Source organism: Zootoca vivipara, chromosome 14, assembly GCF_963506605.1.
Source record: "Zootoca vivipara chromosome 14, rZooViv1.1, whole genome shotgun sequence".
NCBI lineage: Eukaryota > Metazoa > Chordata > Lepidosauria > Squamata > Lacertidae > Zootoca > Zootoca vivipara.
Window position 1 is genome coordinate 6,340,860 of NC_083289.1, and position 21,873 is coordinate 6,362,732.

Here is a 21,873-nt window from a genome sequence, read left to right on the forward strand (position 1 = left end):
CACTCCAAACCAGTGCCAAAGTGTGGGACCTGAATGGGACCTGAAGACCACAGTCCAGCAGCAGCAGCAGCAGCATTCTTCCCACTTATAATCCTCAACAACTGCTATTCAGAGATCTCCTGCCTTCAGTACTGGAAGTAGTACATCGTCGTCATGGCCAATAGCCATTGATAGCCTTATTGTACTCCATCACTTTGTTTAGCCTTAAAAAAAGCCATCTGAGTGGCCCTCACCAAATCTTGTGGCAGCAACGTCTCTCAATTAGATGCTGTGTGATGATATTCACAGATTATTGAATATCTGTATTTGCGTCTCATTTTTTTTAAAGCCAGACAAGTGACAAAGTTGCTCAATGATAAAGCCATTATGCAGTTGTAATAATACAATTGTTGATCAAAAACGGAGTAAAGAACAATGCAATGAGTATCACCGTATCTGTGGTTCCCAAAAGCAAAAGGAAACCAATTCTGAAGACAAAGCATATTTCTTAATAAACCCTTCCCTCAATTTTAGAGAACGTGTTAATTTTAATAATATCAGGATACTCGCAATGTTACCTCTGCATTCACCACCAGGTGACAAATGTTTATGAATTGTGATTACCAACCTTTCTGCCACAATTAAATTCAGTAAAAAGGAATGTCGTCCCTTTGTGGACAAGGCTTTTTGTTATTATTTAGAGTAACAGTTCTGGAGACAGTTGGTCTATCTACTCCAGACATGATTGATGTCACCCTTCTGACTTTACTCTGGTCTATAAATCACTCTGCACTTTCAGAACAAATGTAGAGTATTTATCTTGACACCATCTCCAGAGCTTATCTGAATTAGTACTGTAAAAGTTCTGAATTTTGGCTAGGATAGGACACCATCAAAACATCATTTTATCCTGCTTTTCTTTTAACATGACACAATGAGGCATAACAAAGTTCATGCACCAAAGCTGTAGCCAAATATCACCTGATAAGCATTCTTTAGACACACATATTCTGGTGCCAGTTAACAACCTAAGTATATGCCTTAATATGTTATCCTCTTTTGCTGTCCCTTCAAATTTTAAGAAATGTTTTAAAACCCCCGAAAACCTTTATTAGCTGGTAACAAGACATGCCTTTTACATCCTGGTCATTTTGATAATTGTCAAGGTGACAAATGCCTCCTTCAGAGGCCCCTGCTCCATGTAGGGATGGGGGGGAGAACCTCTGGGTTCCCAAATGTTGGACTCCGCCTTCCTGTTATAAAGGTAAAGGTAAAGGGACCCCTGACCATTAGGTCCAGTCGTGACCGACTCTGGGGTTGCGGCGCTCATCTCACATTATTGGCCGATGGAGCCGGCATACAGCTTCCAGGTCATGTGGCCAGCATGACAAAGCCGCTTCTGGCAAACCAGAGCAGCACATGGAAACGCTGTTTACCTTACTGCTTGAAGCGGTACCTATTTATCTACTTGCACTTTTGACGTGCTTGCGAACAGGAGCTGGGACCGAGCAACGGGAGCTCACCCCGTCACGGGGATTCGAACCACCGACCTTCTGATCGGCAAGCCCTAGGCTCTGTGGTTTAACCCACAGCGCCACCTGCGTCCCAGTTATAGAGTTATGTGAGCAGAATTCCCTTATCTGGACCTTGGGGACTTCCCATTCCCATTCAACAGTGCTATTTTTCTAGAAAAAGAGGTGCCAGAACTCACCATGAACGCCTCTCTTGTTCTCTTATATTGGCAATGGCGCCCAGCTGGGAGGTGCCGGAACTGAGTTTCTGGTGAGTTCCGGCTGAAAGAAAGCCCTGCCACTCAACCTGTTGAACAAACTTTCACTGGGAAGGGCAAAACTCAGTGGTTCTCTGCCCCCCCTTGGCTGAGCTGAAGAAAGGATTGAAACAGGTTTAAACAGTCAACATTTGAGTGCTCACTTGGATCCCTTTCTGCTGCTGAGGTCCTTTGAGTTAAATGCCCCGAGTTATATACTGGTGAGACCTGTGTTAGACAGACTCCCAGCCATTTGGGAGCTGCTTCCGAGTTGCCTTCCTAGATCTGAGTGCATCTCTGTCGTTCCCTCACCTTGAGTGCCCCTGCTCTGCAGGTGGAGATGCTTGTGGGTTTGCTAATTAGAGCTAATAATAACTTCCACGAGCTGCCTTGGCACACAAACGCTTTTTTTTTTTTTGCAGCCGGATGTCGGCCCTTCTGGGCTTGTCTGATGGGGTAGAGCACGTCACCCTACATGCCCAAGGACTGTACAAATTAGGGATAAAAATGGTCTTTAATCACAGTATTGTATTAAAGACAATGCACTCAAAAAGGCTGGTCGGTGTCTCCACATTGCTTTGCCTAGATGCAGAGGGAGAAGGATCTTCTGCAACTAAAGCACTTCCACCTAAAGCTTGGATTTCTTTCTGTATGTGTTTCCAATCAGCTGGAATAAATAGTCATTGAGTGGGCCAGGAAATTCATTTCAGCAACTTTTCCAGGAAGGACACGGAGGTAAATTTTAAAACATTCATAGAATACTCTGAGTGTACAGGGTAACAATCTGATTAGTGGCGTCTCCTTGCCCCCTAAGGTCACTAGGTGTGCCAGCCACAGTATCAGATAGGATAATACAGTACAATAAATACAGCAGGGAACCACAAAAACAAATCAGTAAAAATCCCTGAAATCTAGGTCAGAGAACCACAGTATTTCTTTAACTGGAAACATATAATTGACAGCTCAGCACCATCTTGAAATGCCTGAGCTAACAAACTCTCTTAAAATATTTTGCAGAGTAATGGGAATTTTTTTTTAGTGCTTTCCTGAACATTATTATTGCCAAATGAAAGCTGTAAATGGACAAGATAAAAAACATGTAGGTGAAAGTTTTACTTTAATTGACCACAGAAGTATTAATAATTAGCATTTATGCAATACTCTAGGTTGTTTTGGATGCCTCATGCATAGCACCAGAATTCTTACAACAACTTCATTGGGGTGTGTGTGTAGAGGGGGCACTGCCAAGTCCCTCATGGGAAGGGCCTATAGATTCATGGGAGAGCATATGCTCTGCAGGCGGAAGGTCTCAAGTTCAATTCCTGGCATAGCATCTCCAGGTAAGGCTGAAACCCTGGGGGAGATGCTGCCAGCTAGTGCTGACAATATTGAGCCAGGTGGGCCAATGGTCTGACTCGGCATGCGGCTGCTTCCTATTTACATAGAACTATGAGGACTAGAACCTTACTTTTTAGAGGAAAGGCCAATAGGTGGTAGAACACCTGCTTTGCATGCAGAAATGCTCAAGTTCAATCTTTGGCATTTGCAGGTAAGGCTGGGAAAGATTTCTATTTGAAATCCTGGGTAGCTGCTGCAAGTCAGAATCAAGAGGACTGAGCTAGGATGGAGAGAAAACCAGAGCAACTTGGCCATACCCTTGGCCATACCCTAGCAGCCCCACCAGGTATGGGGGACATCAGCTGCCATTGGCCAAAAGGTTGGTGCTTTGAGCCCACTCTGCAGACTTGAACTCACTGCCCTTGAGTGGGGTGGGGGCTGATGCTGGGAGGAGGCAGTAAACGTGCCACCTCCTAATTGATCTTGAGGTCTAAGCCACTTTGTTTAAAATTTTGGGAAGCAGTTGAGCAAGCCTGCTATAAATCGGCAAGGCTTAGGGAAAGCTGCAGAGTTCGAATGATGAATATCTTTGACTCAAAAAGGCATTGGCCTTTGGGGTTGACCTTGGCGTTCCTCATTGAACAAAAAGCAAAAAGGATCAAGAACTACTCTCTTCTTCTTCTTCTTCTTCTTCTTCTTCTTCTTCTTCTTCTTCTTCTTCTTCTTCTTCTTCTTCTTCTTCTTCTTCTTCTTCTTCTTCATTAAATTTCCTGATTTGACTGGGACAACCTGGAATTACAGAAGCCATCCTGGGGCATGGCCCCAAAAGATGTGTGTCCTGATTTTCCTCTGCAGCATGTTGGAGGGTATACAGTCGCCTTGGTACTCAGACATTTTGGCTCCCAAATGCCACAAACCCTGAAGTAAGTGTTCTGGTTTGCAAACGTTTTTTGGAAGCCAAACTTACGTTTTGACTGTTGGCATTGTTTCCAGGACCAATCAGCCAATCAGAAGTGTGTGAACGTTTTGGAAGTCGAACGGACTTCCGGAACGGATTCCGTTCAACAACCAAGGTACGACTGTATTCCACAAGTCAACCAATTTTATTTTAAAAAACATATCAGAAGAGAGGTTTCGAAATGTTTTAAATACAAAATTTATTAGAATTGGGAAATAATTGTTTCCATTTCCAAATTGCAGTCAGCAGCTCTTAATGGTCAACCAAAATCTCCCCTTTTGTCACTTGAGCCCTTCAGATTGTTCCCAGCCCACTGGGACAAGAGCAGCTGAGGACAAGACTTCTCCACCCCCATGCATATGAATCACCCCCCCCCCCCAATCTCCAGTCATGGCTCCTTCACACACAGATTGTCAGAGCAGGGTGTGATCACACCTTGGGGAAAGTGCTTCACCGCCACTGTGGGTAAGCGTGAATTGGTCCCATAATTCCCATTGGTACATATTTATGTATTTCTCTCTCCTGTGTTTTCCTTGATATTGATATAGGCAAAAATCTGCCTTTATTCCCTTATTGGGTTCTCCATCGGTTGGAGAATATAACAGAGGCCAACCAGAGAAGTTTGAGAAGCAAAGCCTTTATTTTCGCTGTTGCAACAGGGTCCTTCCTCTCACGCAGGAGAACAAGGAAGGCACCCCAAACAGAGGTGTCTTGCCCTTAAAAAGAAATTTGAAATTGGTTTCAGCCCACCCCCCAGAAGCATCATCCATATGTCACAGAAGGGGTGTAGCCCAAGACCCCCCTCCCTAGATTCATCATAGGTACATCATGAAAGGGGAGGTCTGGTGGTAGTAATCTGAGCATCCTGGACCCTGCCCCCAAAACCTAATCAACAAAAAAGAGATATTTACATTTCCCTGTTTCCCAGCCAAGTTAATCACACCCTTTTGTCTGGCACCCAGGTATCAGGATGCCAGGGATTATCACTTTAATTCCTGAGACAATGAGAAGGTTCCCCCCTCCCTTCTTCTTCCTTGCAGAGGAACACCTGGTCAGAGAGAGAGTCAAAATGGTGTCAAAAAGGCCTGTCTTCCTGTGCTGCTTCAGACATGTGCCTGTACTGTACATTCATGTGCATGTTTTATGAACAATTATTATATATATATATATAGATATGACCTCAAAATTCTTATAACAATATAAACTGTATGTTGTTAGCCCGGAGAATGAAAATATCCTCCAGCTTTCCGTGCTGTCAATAATTATAGGAAATCGGCACACAATGTTCATTAAAAAACGTATTATTTCATCAAGGCAAGACATGGGAGCTGTAGAGTGGAAATGGCGCTTGTACTCAGGTATCTTCGTTCCTTTTTTTTTTGCAGGGGGGGGCAGGTTTTTTTAAAGCAGAGTTTGAGGCCCCTGAGCCTGGGGCCTCACTGCTGGTGTGTTGATTGTTGGACATAGGAAGTTGCCTTCTACAGAGTCAAGGCTCATCTTTGCCTCGTGATTGGCAGATCAAAGAGATTTTTTCTTTTGCCCCATCGCTTTCCGAGGGAAAACCCACTGCTTACTGCTGAAGCAGAACAAATGCCCACTATTCTTTCTGCAGATTGACGTTTATTCCAATTCAGTAGCAAATTGTGTGTTTTCCCAGGTAAGTGGTGGGACAAAAGAAAAACCTCTGGCCCACTGCCTAAAAATCATGGGACAAAGGAAAGTGCGGAGGAGCCCTTAGCTTAGAGACCATAGCGAGGAGAAGCGGCAGCTCTCCAGGCTTCCAGGCAGGAGGTCCTTGCCAGCCCCACATGGAGATGGAGGCAGCCCCAAAAGGGACACTGATTAGTACGTGCAGAAGGTATTTCAGAAACAATTACTCTGACTTGAGTTGAGAAACAGCCTCTCTTACCCTTGTTGGAAAGGCCTGTGACCAGGTGCTCACTCAGTCTGCGGCCCAACAGGTGCTGCTCACTGCGGTGAGGCCAACTCTATGGCCCCTCCTGTTCCCCCTTCTTAGGGTCCCTTAGCTTTCAACTGGGCTTGGGCCAAACATGATGGAGGACTCCTTCAGCACAGAACCCACAGGCTGCACACTGACTTTGCACACGGGGGCGGAGGGGAGTGGGGCCAAAGTTTGACACCCCCGTCCCAGCCTTCCCCAAGCTGGCTAAATTAGGAGCTCTCACACATCCTTCCCAAAGCTAAGTGCTTCACTTACCCAGCTTTGGTTAGGCAGCGCAAGAGCTGGGTGGGTGTGTCAAATGTTGCCAAGGGCTGTGTTTGGCCCTTGAGCCACCATGCATTAGAAACTCAGAAAAAATAAGCTTAAAGCTAGGCACCAAATGGCTCCTGAAACCAGGGTTACAGTCACCAAAATGGAACGCCTAGTAGATAGGGTTGCCATATTTCAAAGGGTTTTTAAAGGAAAACCCAAAAGTTGTTGAGAGCCAAAAAACCCCACAATTTTTCAATTGACTTGCCTAAGATCTGCCTTTTGGAAATTCCCCCCAGACATCAATTCCACTTTTGAAATCCCGTTAATGTCCAGGAAAATGGACATATGGAAGCCCTACTAGTTGCTATTTGGGGGCCGGGCGGCTAGAAAGTCATATCTTTCAGTGTGAAAACAGTCCAGATCCAATGATCCCCAGGAACGCATCTCCAGATGGTGGAGATGTCCGGTGCCATCCTGGCACCCGGGCATCTTGACTTGGTTGCAAGTGGCTGACAGCCAGGTGCAAACTGTGCCTGGTAAATTTTGAACACTGCGTCCTCTGACAACCCTTCCTACCGCATATAGGGCTGTCCTTCGCAAAACAGGACCCCATGACACCCTGCTGGAGCCACCCTCTGTCTAGTAGTGCGTAAACCTGGGACCTTTTGCATGGCTCATGCCTGTGCTCTTGCGCTTCTCTCCCTAAAGGTGGGTGTGGTCGAGGGTTTCCCTGGAGCAGATCCATTTATTCTGCAGCAGCCAGCCTTGCACCAGCTTCTGAAGCTCACCAGATGTAGCTTCATTTTTAAGGGACTGTTAATTAATGCAGTAGAAGGGAAGGGAAGCTAATTCTGTGGTTCCCAAGCTTTTTTGGGCCATGCCCCACCTAAGCACTTCTAAAATCCTGGTGCCCCTCCCCCCCAGTAACATATTATTCTTATTCAAAAAATGAACTCCTATTCACGTGGAGGAAGCCTAAAAGGCTATTCACTGTTAATAACACATTCTCAAATTGCCCCCCCATAAAAATCAAATTGCCCCCCCCCATGGGGCGTATGCCCCCTGTTGGGAACCATGGGTCTAAGTTAACCAATCTCCAATAGGCATAAATAGTACAACATAAAAACTGACTTAACAGGGTCCAGAATACAGCAGGGACTGTTGGTGAGGAATGATAACACTACAGAGATTATTCCAGGCTCCCACAATTTTATGCTCTCCCAATGTTTTGTACTACAGCTCCCATCAGCCTCAGCATTGTATAGCCATGCTGGCAGGAGCTTGGGCAGCCCCAGGGTGAATTATAGCATTACTGTGTTGAATCAGGCCCTGCAAAGGGCTGACAGTTCAGACAGCAATCTCTCTCTCTCTATGCCTACGGTAAAGGGGGCAATAATATATTCCACCACTGCCAAAAAAAATATGGTGCTTGAGGCACAAATAATCTGAATGTTATTAATATATGAAATAGAATATAAATGAATGAAATTCGGTCCTCAATCTGCAACATCAGGGCAAAAAATGTATGATGAAAGGTTACAGCATTTGGGACTTTTTAGTAGTGATAGTAAAGGTAAAGGGACCCCTGACTATTAGGTCCAGTCATGACCGACTCTGGGGTTGCGGCGCTCATCTCGCGTTATTGGCCGAGGGAGCCGGTGTACAGCTTCCAGGTCATGTGGCCAGCATGACAAAGCCAGAGCAGCACATCTTTGGCACTTTGACGTGCTTTCAAAATGCTAGGTTGGCAGGAGCTGGGACCAAGCAATGGGAGTTCACCCCATTGCGGGGATTCGAACTGCTGACCTTCTGATCGGCAAGCCCAAGGCTCTGTGGTTTAACCCACAGCACCACCTGCGTCCTTAGTAGTGATAGAAGTTTATAAAATTAGGCATGGCACGGAGAAAGTCAATAAGAGAAAAGTTTCCCTCCCTTTCTCATAAACTAGAAGTTGTGGACATCCAATTAAGCTGAATGTTGGGAGATTCAGGACAGAGAAATGGCAGCTTTTCTTCATGCAGCTGCAGCACATAGTTAAACTATGGAACTCCCTCCCACAAGAGGCAGTGATAGCCACCAACTTGGATGACTGTAAAAGAAGATTGGACAGATTCACGGAGGAGGAGGGGGCTATCAATGGCTACTAGCCATGATGGTTATGCTTTGCCTCCACAGCTGGAGGAAGTCACAGGAGGGGAGAGTGATTCTTGTGCTCAGGTCCTGTTGCTGGTTTCCCACAGGTATCTGGCTGGCTGTTGTGAGAACAGGATGCTGGACTAGATGGTTCCACTGGCCTGATCCTGTAGGCTCATGGTGCTCACCCACCTTAGAGGGTTGCTATGAGGATTACTGTGAGATAATGCGACAGAGCGTAACTATGTTAAAGTGTAACTATTATGCATGAATTTTAAAGGATTTTTAATCTATATGTATCTGAGCCTTTTAAAAAAATGAGGTGAAAAAATGTATCTCCTCCTGGGGCTCTTAATAGTATAACCTTCGGAAAGGAAGCATAGCAAACACTTAGTTAAACATTAATGTATGACCTTTGGTGGTCCCCGTAACCTCTCCTTACCCAAAGGTTAATTCCAGTTTATACAGTCAGCTCAACCAAGTGTTAAAATGATGCATTGACTCAACCACTTCAGGCTTGCAGCGTTGTGTGGGCTGACAGTGTTGTATATCTGAAGAAAGGAAAGACATCCCTGATGCTTAGAAATTTAGCCTGTGAAGGAGAAGAGCTCGGGGCTCATTGTCTTCCATACATACTATTTTCTTGCGCTTGTGGGGCATCAAACATCTCTGCCCCACCAGCCCACAGTAGGGCCTTCCAAGAAGACGTTGGCACTCAGCTCCTCTGACTGTCTAGAATGGCCGTGAAGAGGTCAAAATTGTGTAACGGGCACAAAGAAGGGGGGCAGAACTGTGCCCACCCCTGACCGCCACACACTCATTGTTTGTGCAGACACAGCACATTCTCCACTTAGAAGTTCTTCCATTAGGCATTTGGAATCTGGAGCATCTTATTCTCTTGCAGGACACTGGGTGAGGGAGCTGATGCCAGCAAGTGGGGGAAGGGGCAACAGCTTTCTGGACTTCTGCCTTGGCTTAGTTCCCCATCCGTTAAATGACCATAAAAGTAACATTTTTTAAAAAAAGGTAAAGGACCCCTGACAGTTAAGTCCAATCACAGATGACTCTGGGGTTGCGGTACTCATCTCGCTTTACAGGTTGAGAGAGCTGACATTTGTCTGCAGACAGTTTTTCTGGGTCATGTGGCCATCATGACTAAGCTGCTTCTGGTGCAACGGAGCACCGAAACCAGAGCAGTGCACAGAAACGCCATTTACCTTCCCACTGGAGCGGTATCTATTTATCTACTTGCACTTTTTTGGTGTGCTTTCAAACTGCTCGGTTGGCAGGAGCTGGGACCGAGCAACGGGAGCTCACCCCGATCGGCAAGCCCAAGGGGCTCAGTGGTTTAGACCACAACGCCACCCGTGTCCCTTAAAAGTAACATACCTCACCTAAAGTCTGTAAAACTATGCTGAAATCCTGAACCCAGTTACCTGTGCCTTACTGAACTCCATTTAATTTATATCGGAGCAAATGTGCATCGGCAGCGATGGAATTGGATACGTACTATGGTGCCCTGTGTGAGGCCAAAATTTGGCAGCCCTCCCCCAGCCCTCCTACCTCCTTCCCAAAGCTGGAAAAGCACTAACTAGGCTTTGGGAAAGAGGAGGGAGGACTCCAGGATCAGAGGACCCTGTCAGAAGCACATGCCTTCTTCCAAAGCCCAGTGTCTCGCTTATTAGGCTTTGAGAGGGCGCCCCCTTGGCTCAGTGCCTAGTCTTTGTTTATATGATGCATTTATGTCCCACTCTGCTGTCTTTAATGGTGCCCAGTTTCAGGGGCGTAGCCAGGATGAAAATTAGGGGGGCAAGGGGCAGGGCCAAGGGGAGGGGGAGGGGCCACAGCGGGGCAAGGAAAGCTCCCTTCTCCCTTGCCAGCTTTCCCTCCACCCGCCCCGGCGATCGCGGAGGGGGAGGAGGGGATCGGAGCAGCTCGATTTCGGGCTGCTCCGACCCCCATCCTCCCCCTCCTCGAACGGCAGGGGCGAGGGGGCGCCAGGATCAGCCCGAAATCAGGCTGCTCCGACTCCCTCCTCCCCCCGCGCGATCGGCAGGGGCGAGGGGGCGTCTCCCTTCTCCCTTGCTGGCTGTGGGGCAGGCAGAGGGAAAGCCAGCCAAATTCTTTGCACGGCTCTAGGGCTTTCCCTCCGCCCGCCCCACAGCCAGCCAGGGAGAAGGGAGACGGCACCGGGCGGGCAGCGGGGCAGGCTGGCCAGCGGCCCTGCTTCTGGGGGGGCAATTGCCCCCTCCTGCCCCCCTGTCTACGCCCATGCCCAGTTTTTGGTTCCTGTTGCTCAGCTTGTGCCCTGGGAGGGCTGTTCCTGACTAGAAAGAGATGATCAGGCCTGGGGAAGGTATTAATTCAAGGAGTGTACAGTACTTATTTACTGCTGGGTTGCAGTTAAACCCCTCTATTCATAATTAACTAGGGTGAAAACTTCACACACACATTTCTAGCGAGCATTTCTTATTTGCAGATTTTGGAATAATTGAATTTAGAGCCTGAAGACCAAGGGAGAAATTACACCCCTCCATTCATAATTAACTAGGGGGGAATATTTCACACATTCTAGCTAGTATTTCTTGTTGGCAGAGTTTGGAATAATTGAATGGAGAGAGTCTGAGGCCCTGGGAGGGATGTGGTAGAGGTGAATGGCAAATTCAGCTCAGCTTAATTCAATCCATGTGTCCGCCCTGTTTGTGAAAGAGGAAGAGGAGAAGGGAAGTACAGGATGTCAGGTTCTGGGAAATCTCATCCTTCAAATCTCAGCACATTCTCCTGCTACAAAAGGTTTTATGAAAACAAACCAGTCCTCATCTGGCCATAAACGGAGTCCCTGGAGTTGTGACCAGAAAGCCTTCATATTGAAAAGTCCTTTACAATATGGCATGTTCAAGGGTTAACATTAATCACAAAAGTCTGCTTAGGCTACTGCCCAAAGGGGTTCTCTCTGTCTGCTGTTCCCCACAGCAGCTACTGTTCCAGAGGGGTTTCTTTTTTTAGAGAGAGAGATACATGATGTAAAAAAACCCAGCTGCACCTGTTGTTGTTGTTTTAAAGACATGCAATGCCCTTCATTGCACCCTAATGCTGTTCAGGTAACTGGTAACTGTACCTGGGCCACAGGTCAGCAGAAAACCTCCAGCCTTTGGCACATTTTGAAAAAGGGATGAAAGGTGACAAAGAAACAGTTCCTTTTGCATCACAGGACCCACGCCTGGCACAAAGCAAAAGGTTCTTTTTTGAGTTTCTTAGGCTGTTTGTTTCCAGCATTCATTTCTCCAAGTGCTGCTCTTTCTGTACCCAAAGCAACACTATCCTATGGCTGAGCCACTTCTGGAGCCAAATGCCCCACCAATCCATTGGATGGACTGTTGCTGTGCTCCTATTCTTTTTCCAGCTCGGGGTAGGAAAACACTGATTACAATAGTTGCTTATCCAACATCAGGCCCCATCAGAAAATAGTTTACTCAGTGCCACTGGCAAACGGGTGGCCTTCACGAGGCAGCCTTGGCAAATGCCTGGAGCTGGGCCCTTCTGTGACTGCCATGAAAACGTACTTATGCTGGTCGGAAATGGTTGCAGGCAGAACTGCCTGGTGCCAAGCATTTTCCCTGAGGCCCAGCTTAACCTTTGCCAAAGGCGTGGTTTCTCTCTTTCCGAAATGCTAGGGAAGGGGAGAGGATCCCGTTGGAGAAGCCATGTCATGTCTACCATTTATTCATTTTGCACATTCAACACCAGAACACCAAGCTGCAAAATCAGCTCGCAATATACAGGGCAGTGGGGCGGAGAGGAAGCAGAATTTCCAGCCTTGTGTTTCATTCTGGCTGGCATCTCTCATTTGTTTTCTGTCGCCTGGAGGTGCTTTTTAGATAAGTGTTATCTGGTAGACAGCCCAAGTGAAAGCAGTTTAGCAAAGCGACAAAGAAACCCGAAAACACATGCATGTTTTTAAAACAAAGTCAGCGAAAATTTGGGTGCAATCTTATTGCACCCCCCAATGTCTCCTGAATAAACCTTGTAGTTGAGAGTGTCAAGGTGAAAGATTTGCAAGCAACTGTTGCCATGTGGCCTCTTCTGTCCAGGGTTTCAAAGGCTCCATCTTCCGACCCTCCTCCCCTTCCAGATTTCATCTTACAGAGGACTCTCTGGAGTCCTTCAGCAATGAGGGAAATGCACTCTGCACCTGCTCAGGAGTAGTTCGATCTATATTTCTGTTTCCTTTTTTTCCAGAGCAGAACCCTCAAAGCAGGTGCCAAATGTGAGGCTAGGTTTATTAAATATATATAATGCCTCCTCCCACTTTGAAAAGCAGCCTCCTGATTAGGGATGGGAAAGCTGTCGACCTCCTTATGCTGCAGGACTGAAATTCCCACAATCCCTGACCTTTTGCTGTACTGACGGGGACTGATGGGAGTTGGAACCCAACAATTCCAGGTTCCTCATCCCCTGTTCTAGTATATATTCAACACCCTTGACTTTGAAACCAGTTGAGGACAGGCTACTACAGAATTAAAACAACAACACATCCAATGTAAATGAGCTTTCCCCACCTACAAATGTGCAAGCTGGTAGGCAGTAATCCTTTCTATTTCCACCTGTGAAATGTCTGTGGGTCATGCTATCTATTTAGCCACCAGCAATATTGAGGAATGGCAAAGGCTTAGAATTTCAAAAGGCACCCTACAATTGTTAAGAAGCTGGCGTGGGTGTTTTCCAGGCCCTGGGAAATAATATTTTGAGGCTAGTTGTATTCTATTTAACCCATTTCAGTATACAAAAGCAAGGTGGAAGCAAAATCCCCTAACTTCAAATCTTAAAGCAAAATCCCCTAACTTCAAATCTTAAATTGACAGTAAAATTAATTTCTCAGATGTTGTCGTGGAGCCAGGATCCTCCTCCTGCTCTTGCTTTTCTTTGCATTTCTCCACCCATCGGAAAAAGAATTCAGCATCTTGATGACTGTGGCACCGGGCAACATCATTCCAATTAACCATAGTGAAAGTGAGTGCGGTATTTGACAGAAGAATGGCTGCCGTTGCTAAGCAAACACTGTTCAGCTATGCCTGTCAGAGATAAAAGATGGCTGAGAGGGCTGGGTCCAAAGTTCTCATTAAAAGAGCATTACGGGATGCTGCTGTGCTGTGCTGAGTGGAGAGGTGCCCAGCTCTCTTGGCTTTTGGACAGCTCAGTCGCTTGCTTAATGGCTTGTGATGACTGGTGGCTACTCTGAGCAACCGGAATCTGCAGCTGACATGTAACAGGCAGAGCTAGGACTGGAAATGAGTGTTCTGCTTGTGTGCATTTGTAGCTGGAGACTGGAGAAATAGCTTGATGCTGGCAGTGAGAAAAGCACTGAATTTCGCTATTGGCTGGGGAAAAAACAGCCTCGGTGGAAACTGAAAAAGTGTGTGCTTTTGCGGGGAGTCGATGCTGTTTGAAAGGTTGGCATTCCTAATGGATGTGTAAGGTAGTAAAAGCATTCTTGCAAATGATATATAATGAAATGGAAAAAAAATGTTTAAAATAAGCTTTATAAAGAAACCAGAAGCATTTTTATTAGGAATTGTAGGTACAGAGATTCCAAATGAGCAGAAAAGACTTTCCACGTATGCAATGACAGCCACATGGATGCTTCTAGGCCAGAGATGTAAAGAAGACAAAGTCTCTGCCAGAGAAGAATGGCAAATTAAGCTGTTGAACTATGCCAAAATGGCAAAACTGACCGGAAGGCTCAGGAACCAAGAAGACAAAACTTTCAAGAAAGAATGGGAAAGATTTATAATTTATTTAAGAGACCACTGTAAGCAAATGAAAACTATAGCAGGATTTTAACAACACTTTTAATGTAACAAATACTTTGGATGATATGGATAGGTTTAAAATCTGGATGATGAAATAATATGCAGCTGAAATTGATGACAATAGGACCCATGGAGGGGATGGTGGGAAGTCTTGCGATTCAGAGAAATCTCTAAATCCGAGTGCGCATTTCATATGATTATAATTTTACACTTGTAAAATCAATTTAAAATTATTTACAAAAAAAGAGAAAGGTTGGTATTCCTAGGCCTAGTGACTACATTGTGTGGCTCAGCTTGTCTATTTGCAAATAAGCAGTTTGTACTTTATTAAAGGCTTACAGTGTGTCTTTTTTTACTGACGTGGTTACAAGCCACTCCTGGAACATTCTCTTCTTTGTGGAAATGGCAAGCATGACGCCATAAAGAGACCCATGTCCGTAAGAGGTTGATTTGGTTCGCATTTTGATACAAACCTGCTTGCAGGGTGGCATAACCTTACATTATGTGCTGTATGCAGTCTCTATTTTAATTGTGCTTCCTGCCAATTGCAGAAAACCAACAAGACTAAATTGACCCTCATCAATGTGTATTCAGCACACAAGTTGATGTTCTATTAGGTGTGCTCTTTTAAGTAGGTATTCCCTTTGCAAGTGGGTGCATTTAAAAAAAGGGTTTGCAATATCCTTTTGCAATAATGCCTTTTGCAATGGGACCATTTCAACACATGGTTCAGCAAGACTGCTGTTAAAGGGCTCCTCTGGCTGCTAGAAAACCCCCAAGCCCAGTACAGGTCGATGGTTTGTTTGTAAAGGGGTGACCTTTCGGGGAAATGGTTTAAGCGGAATGGATTGCTATGCCAATTACATTGCAACCACTGGCAGATTGAACAGGTAAAATGGGTTATGAGCAGCAATAGAAATTATCCAAACTTTAGCTACAAGGAAGAGATAAAAAATGCTAGGCTAGGTGGAGGTTATTCAGGGAAAGCTGGCTGTTCAGATTTGACACCCCCCCAATAGCTGTCAAGTTTTCCCTTTTCTTGTGAGGAAGCCTATTCAGCATAAGGGGATTTCCCTTTAAAAAAGGGAGAACTTGACAGCTATTCCTCCCCCCCCCCCCGCTTTAAAAGGCTACTCCTAAACTCTGCTAAATTCAAGTTTCAGACTCATTCCAACTTAAGTGTTTAGGGAAGTTTTTAATGTTTGAAGTTTTATTCTGTTTTTAGTCCTCTATTTGGGAGCCGCGCAGAGTGGCTGGGGTATAAATAATAAAATTATTATTATAACTGTTGAGGCTGCAGAGCCATTGCTGCAACCTCCTATAAGTGCAGGAGAGTGAGAGCAAGAGACAGCAGGCAATTGTTGGTGCAGGAGTTCAAAACCAAAAAGCAGCCTTTCTGGAGCTGCTCAAAGGGTCACCTACATCCTGTATTTTAAAAAATTCTCCTACCAATTCCCCATCCCCCATGCTATTAATTTTTTACTAATATTTCTAGACTGCTGTTCCAGCAATAAGCCTTCAAAGTAGCTAACAATATTTTGTGTTTGTTTTTTAAAAAGAATTCCTGGTAAAATAATAAAAAAGCACCACTCCTTCCTTGCAGTAGGCATATTCACCTGTGTGTAAGCACCCAAGGGGAGGCAATGCAAGGAGGGGCATAGTCCCAATGTTTTTTTAAAAGGAAACATAGTCTTCAGAAGGGGCTGTTTTGAGAAGTGATGGTGAAGACATGCTTAACCTGACCCCTCCCCCCCAACTGGGCTCCCCCCACCAGGCTACAAATTGCCACCTGTGCTCTCTCCTCCTCCATCGCCATTGCCCAGTTGGCTCCAGGAATGGTCTGGGCTCTCAGGCCCAGTGATCAAAATTTCCTCCCACCATGTTAAAGTTGGCCTCCGTCCACTTGTAGACCGACAAAAACATTACTTTATTAACCTATTGGTTAAATCAACAGAGCTTGCAGCAGCCCTTCTCACTTTACAATGATCTTACACAAACGGATGTTTTGCCAGGATCTCTCTCTGATTCAAAGGAACAGGATGCTGTGCTACTTCAGGCAACACAGATGAACAAAAGGGGGCTGAGAATGAGAGCCCAGATGTGGGATTTTCCTTGAGACCACAGATATCACACACACAACACACACACAATTAAACTATTGCAAGCAGATGTGCCTTGCTCGATCCAGCCATGGCTGGCTTTGCTCAGCTACCCTGAAGTCGCCTAGATTTTCACTAGTATTTCAGTCTTTGTTACAGAATACTGTCCCCAGTTTCCCAATGAGCAGATACTTAGGGGTGCTAATCTTTTTTTCTTTTTCTTCCGCAAAGCCACTTCAGTCCAGTTATAAGAGTTACCGTACCAATCTGGGGAGAATATGAGCCCAATCCTGCCTTCCTTGCACTCGGAGCAGACCCACATTTTCCCGAATTTTCCCATTTTTTTGTCCTCGAACAGCACCTACCATTTAATCAGCACAATCAGCCACAGCACAGTGCCCACAAATGCATGTTAGAAATCTGGAAAGTTGGCAGCTCACCTTTCTTCTTCCTGCTCTTTGGAGTCTCAGGACTAGCAGCAAAGCAGGAAAGGAACAGAAGTGAGAGGATCAGGAAACTTCTCATCTCTTTGCCTTTTTACACAAGAGAGGCTGCTCTCATGCGTGATGTAGGCACAGACAGGAAAGGAATAGCCCCCCTTGCTCATCAATACATAGTGAGGACTAGCAGCTCATTAATGATTAACCTTTAAAATGGAGTTCAGTGTCTTCCCCTCTTTGGCCCCAAAGAAACATCACCTTAATCTGAGTTGGTCTTTTCTTTTAGGCCTAACAGCACAGAACCACCCCTAGCCTAACCCCAAACCACAACGGAACTAACTAACTTTGTTCAATCTTGTACGGATCAAAAGGTGAGGTTGTGTGTTTTGCTTTATGAAATACTGTGGTATCCCCTCCCCACTTCTCTGAACTATATTGTGATAAAGCTAAGCAGAGTGGCGGACATGGGGCGGGGGACAGCTGTCCTCCTAGATCAGGCATCCCCAAACTACGGCCCTCCAGATGTTTTGGCCTACAACTCCCATGATCCCTAGCTAATAGGACCAGTGGTCGGGGAAGATGGGAATTGTAGTCCAAAGCATCTGGAGGGCCGAAGTTTGGGGATGCCTGTCCTAGATCAAGTAAAACAAAAGAAATACTTAACTAACTGACCAATCACATCAGTTCTGCCCTCCCTAACAAACGTCCTGCCCCCTCCCCCAAAATCCTGGCTGGCCCATGGTGATGGAGGTAGTGAATCTAGGAAGGAACGGGGCAGGATGCAAGGATCTGTCCGTATTGTTTCTCTCCATTTTTTATTTTTCCAATATTAAAATTCAGTTCACCAAATTTATCCAGCAATTTGCAGATTTAAATCCTCATGAAAATTCATCATTTTTTTTGGTATGAATTTCTCCTGATAAACACATACCTGCCAAGTTCCTCTCTGAAAAATAAGGGACCGGACCAGAAGTAGCATACTGGAAGTAGTGCTGACGCCATTTTGGAACTGGGCGGAGCATGCTCAGAAATGACTTTTGATGCTGCTGTGCCCAATTCCAAAATGGCCGCCACACCAGATGTCGCGCTGCAGCCATTTTGGAACTGGGCAGAGCAGCATCAAAAGTCGCTTCTGAGCATGCTCCGCCCAGAAAAAACTGGGGGAAAACAAAAAAATTCGGTTTTTTTGGCTGGGGGCAGCTAGAAAAACGGGGGTTTCCCGGGGAATACGGGAGACTTGGCAGCTATGGATAAACACATTTTTTTGTATGCAGTTTTAACTAATGGACATATTTTTGGCAGTACTGTCCCTGGTTATAATGCATCTTTGTAAACATTGCTCAGCAATAAAATATAATTTACAGCAATAAAACACAATACCTTAATAAAAACTTATTAAAAAGTTAAAAACAGGCATCCATTAACCAATGTGGAAGGATGTATTTTTAATTGCATGTGGAGTATCAAGGTTTTCAGCAGGCATTTTAAAATTGTCAGAGAAAGCACCTGCTGAATTTCTACTGGCAGAGTCCGATTCCACAGAACTGATGACACTAAATGTTCAACATCTTGATGTTGTCAAATGAGCCTTACCAACTCAGGGAGCAACCAATTATGTCCTGCTGACAATCTCAGTTATCAAGCTGGGATATAAGTGTTCAGATGATCCCTAAGGCTCCTCTGTGTGTGACACTGATTTAGTAATTGTCCTTGTGCCTTATGCTTTTTATGAATTCCTTGTAAGCAGCTTTGATTTGATTTTATAAAGAGAAGCAGGGTGTACATTTAAAACAATACATAAACTAGGGCTGGGCGATATATCAATATATTGTCCAAAACTGGTTTTAAGTCTATATGATATTGGTTTCAATTTTTTTGACCTGGCAATTTATTCTGAATAAATAATATGTGTGTGTGCTGTTCAAAAATCACAACATGCAAAAAACCATGAAGCCAGGCAATGCCCCTTATTTCAGACATTGTGGTATTTTGGTATATAGTGATGGTTAGCTGGTGATATATCACAATGTTGAAAACCAGATATCGCCCAGCCCTAATATAAACATAAAAGCAGTTGGCGTTTGGAAAAAGCTGTTGAGGGCCTTTTTCAGCAGAGGTTTTGAAACTGAGGCTGGAAAAGGCAGAAGATAAAATATGGCGCACACACCCTCGGTGTCTCCCTTTGACAGAGTGACCAAAACGGGGATCTGGGTGGGGAAAAGTGGTTTTTCTGAAGATGTAGTGAAGTTACGGAGCAGGGAAAAGCTGTGGGCTAGGACAGACACCAAGGACAATTCCAGATAAGATGTTTGCACATCTTAACAGCAGGAAAATGTATAACCAGGTCAGAAGGAAACAGTCCTGGACAGGGGGTGAAGGAGGGAATGCCATCAGTAAGAGGCCTGGCACCCAGAGAGACCAACCTGCTGTAGAGAAAAGGGGCATGCCCTGCTGCCCTTGGTTATCTAGCATACTCTGCAACAAAAGGCTAATGCTTTCTGGCGTAATTCCATGATCCTGCAGAACAGTCACACCCAGGGCTTTGTGCAAAAAGATAAGATCAAATTCTGCAGCTGTTCTTCAGCCAGTGTGAAGATTGATTGATTATTTAATTTATATACTGCCGAATATATTTAAAATGTCTTTTAAATGGTGTACAAAAAAACTGAAGCAGCAACAGCTAACTTAAAAAAATTACAAAAACACTGTTACATATGAAAATGTTACACATTAATACAAAGTTACACACACACACACACACACACACACAGAGAGAGAGAGAGAGAGAGAGAGAGAGAGAGAAAGAAAGAAAGAAAGAAAGAAAGAAAGAAAGAGATTCATTTTCATTCTGACACACCCTCCCTCTCAGTCTCTGGATTCTCACCAAGGGTCCAAACAAGCTCTCAGCTCACCCACAAAAATCTCACGACAAGAAGAGTTTCTGGAAACAGCGGACATCACCCTAGTCTCCCGCTCTAGACGTGCTTTTTATGGGCAGGCCCAAGGTGGATGGCACTTCCTCAGGCTGCATCCCAATCAGCTGCACTCTCCACACCCAGTTCCAGGGCAGCAGGTTTGCTGAGTTTCCTGGGGGGGGGGGTCCAAAGGATGGGGAAAGGCCCCCCCCTCCACTCACAGCTCTTGCTTCACCCTCTGCCCTCTTCTCCTCCAGCTGCAAATTGCAAATTAGCCGAAGGATATTCTGAAAGTAATTTTATTAGTTACAAGAGGGAATGTAGAATCCGCTCCCACAAGAGGTAATACTGTAATGTCCATCAATTTTGTTGTTGTTTAGTCGTTTAGTCGTGTCCGACTCTTCGTGACCCCATGGACCAGAGCACGCCAGGCACTCCTGTCTTGCACTGCCTCCCGCAGTTTGGTCAAACTCATGTTCGTAGCTTCGAGAACACTGTCCAACCATCTTGTCCTCTGTCGTCCCCTTCTCCTAGTGCCCTCCATCTTTCCCAACATCAGGGTCTTTTCCAAGGATTCTTCTCTTCTCATGAGGTGGCCAAAGTATTGGAGCCTCAGCTTCAGGATCTGTCCTTCCAGGGAGCACTCAGGGCTGATTTCCTTAAGAATGGATAGGTTTGATCTTCTTGCAGTCCATGGGACTCTCAAGAGTCTCCTCCAGCACCATAATTCAAAAGCATCAATTCTTCGGCGATCAGCCTTCTTTATGGTCCAGCTCTCACTTCCATACATCACTACTGGGAAAACCATAGCTTTAACTATACGGACCTTTGTCGGCAAGGTGATGTCTCTGCTTTTTAAGATGCTGTCTAGGTTTGTCATTGCTTTTCTCCCAAGAAGCAGGCGTCTTTTAATTTCGTGACTGCTGTCACCATCTGCAGTGATCAAGGAGCCCAAGAAAGTAAAATCTGGGTTGCTTTAAAAGAGGATTTTAAAAGAGGATCAATTTGGGTTGCTTTAAAAGAGGATTAAGGGACCCGGGTGGCGCTGTGGGTTAAACCACAGAGTCTAGGGCTTGCTGATCAGTTCAAATAACTGCGACAGGGTGAGCTCCCGTTGCTCGGTCCCAGCTCCTGCCCTCCTAGCAGTTCGAAAGCACGTCAAAGTGCAAGTAGATAAATAGGGACCGCTCCGGCGGGAAGGTAAACGGCGTTTCCCTGCGCTGCTCTGGTTCGCCAGAAGCAGCTGTGTCATGCTGGCCACATGTCTGCGGACAAACGCCGGCTCCCTCGGCCTATAGAGCAAGATGAGCGCCGCAACCCCAGAGTCGGACATGACTGGACCTGATGGTCAGGGGCCCCTTTACCTTTACCTTAAAAGAGGATTAGACAAATCCACAGAGCATAAGGCTATGCTCTGTCTCCAATGTTGGAGGCAATGTGCCTCTGAATGTTAGTTGATGGGAATCGTGGGGGGGGGGGGGAAGTGCTGCTGCTGTTGTGATCAGGTCCTCTTTGGGGCTTCCCATTGAGGCATCTGGCTGGCCACTGTGAGAACAGGATGCTGCATTGGATGGGCCATTGGCCTGATCCAGCAGAGCTCTCTTTAGGTTATTGAGGGTATTTGCAAGTGTGCATGTGTACATCCTGCTATGGGTGTGAGGTGTAACACAATCGGTATGGATGATTGATGAAATTGTGGGTGGTTGATGACGGTTGCAGCCAGTGGGGTCCCTGATGCAGCTCACAGATGGCACTTTGCCAAGCCCTCCCCCCAACCTTTAGATGACCCTAATTTTTGGGTCAACTCTGAGATTCTTTGCGTTCCTTGAGCCACCCCCCTCCTGCTGCCTTGGCCCCCAGGTCCTTGCACCGGGGAGGGGGGCATCTGCTCAGCTCCTTCCTCTGCACATGACACCAGCACAAACACACACACACACACACACACACACACACACACACCTATGGATTTCAGCTGGGTTACCATTCTGATGTTCCCTTTTCCCCTTCATTCTTGTGGAACTCCATAGCCAAGCACTTTTGGGATGGTGCTTTTGAGGTCTATGGGCAAACATCCAAATATTTTGTAGTCACTTGTGATGTTTGGAGGCACATCAGCAGGCGGGCTTGCAAGATTCACGACTGTGCTCCAGAGAAAATTTATGTCTCTCCACATTGCAAGCCACAAACACGCAAGTCTCCCTCTGTTGTTGCTGCTTTT

At 45.7% G+C, this 21,873-nt stretch overlaps 1 protein-coding gene across 1 annotated transcript in view; it reads right to left on the reverse strand.

The window, feature by feature from the left end:
* LIPC (lipase C, hepatic type) overlaps window positions 1–16,897 on the reverse strand; it is a 66,426-nt gene extending 49,529 nt beyond the window's left edge. The window contains exon 1 of the mRNA XM_035132173.2: window positions 16,741–16,897. Within this exon, the coding sequence (XP_034988064.2) occupies window positions 16,741–16,825 (85 nt within the window). The 5' untranslated portion in view covers window positions 16,826–16,897. The remainder of the gene's footprint in view (window positions 1–16,740) is intronic.
* Window positions 16,898–21,873: the final 4,976 nt, after the last annotated feature.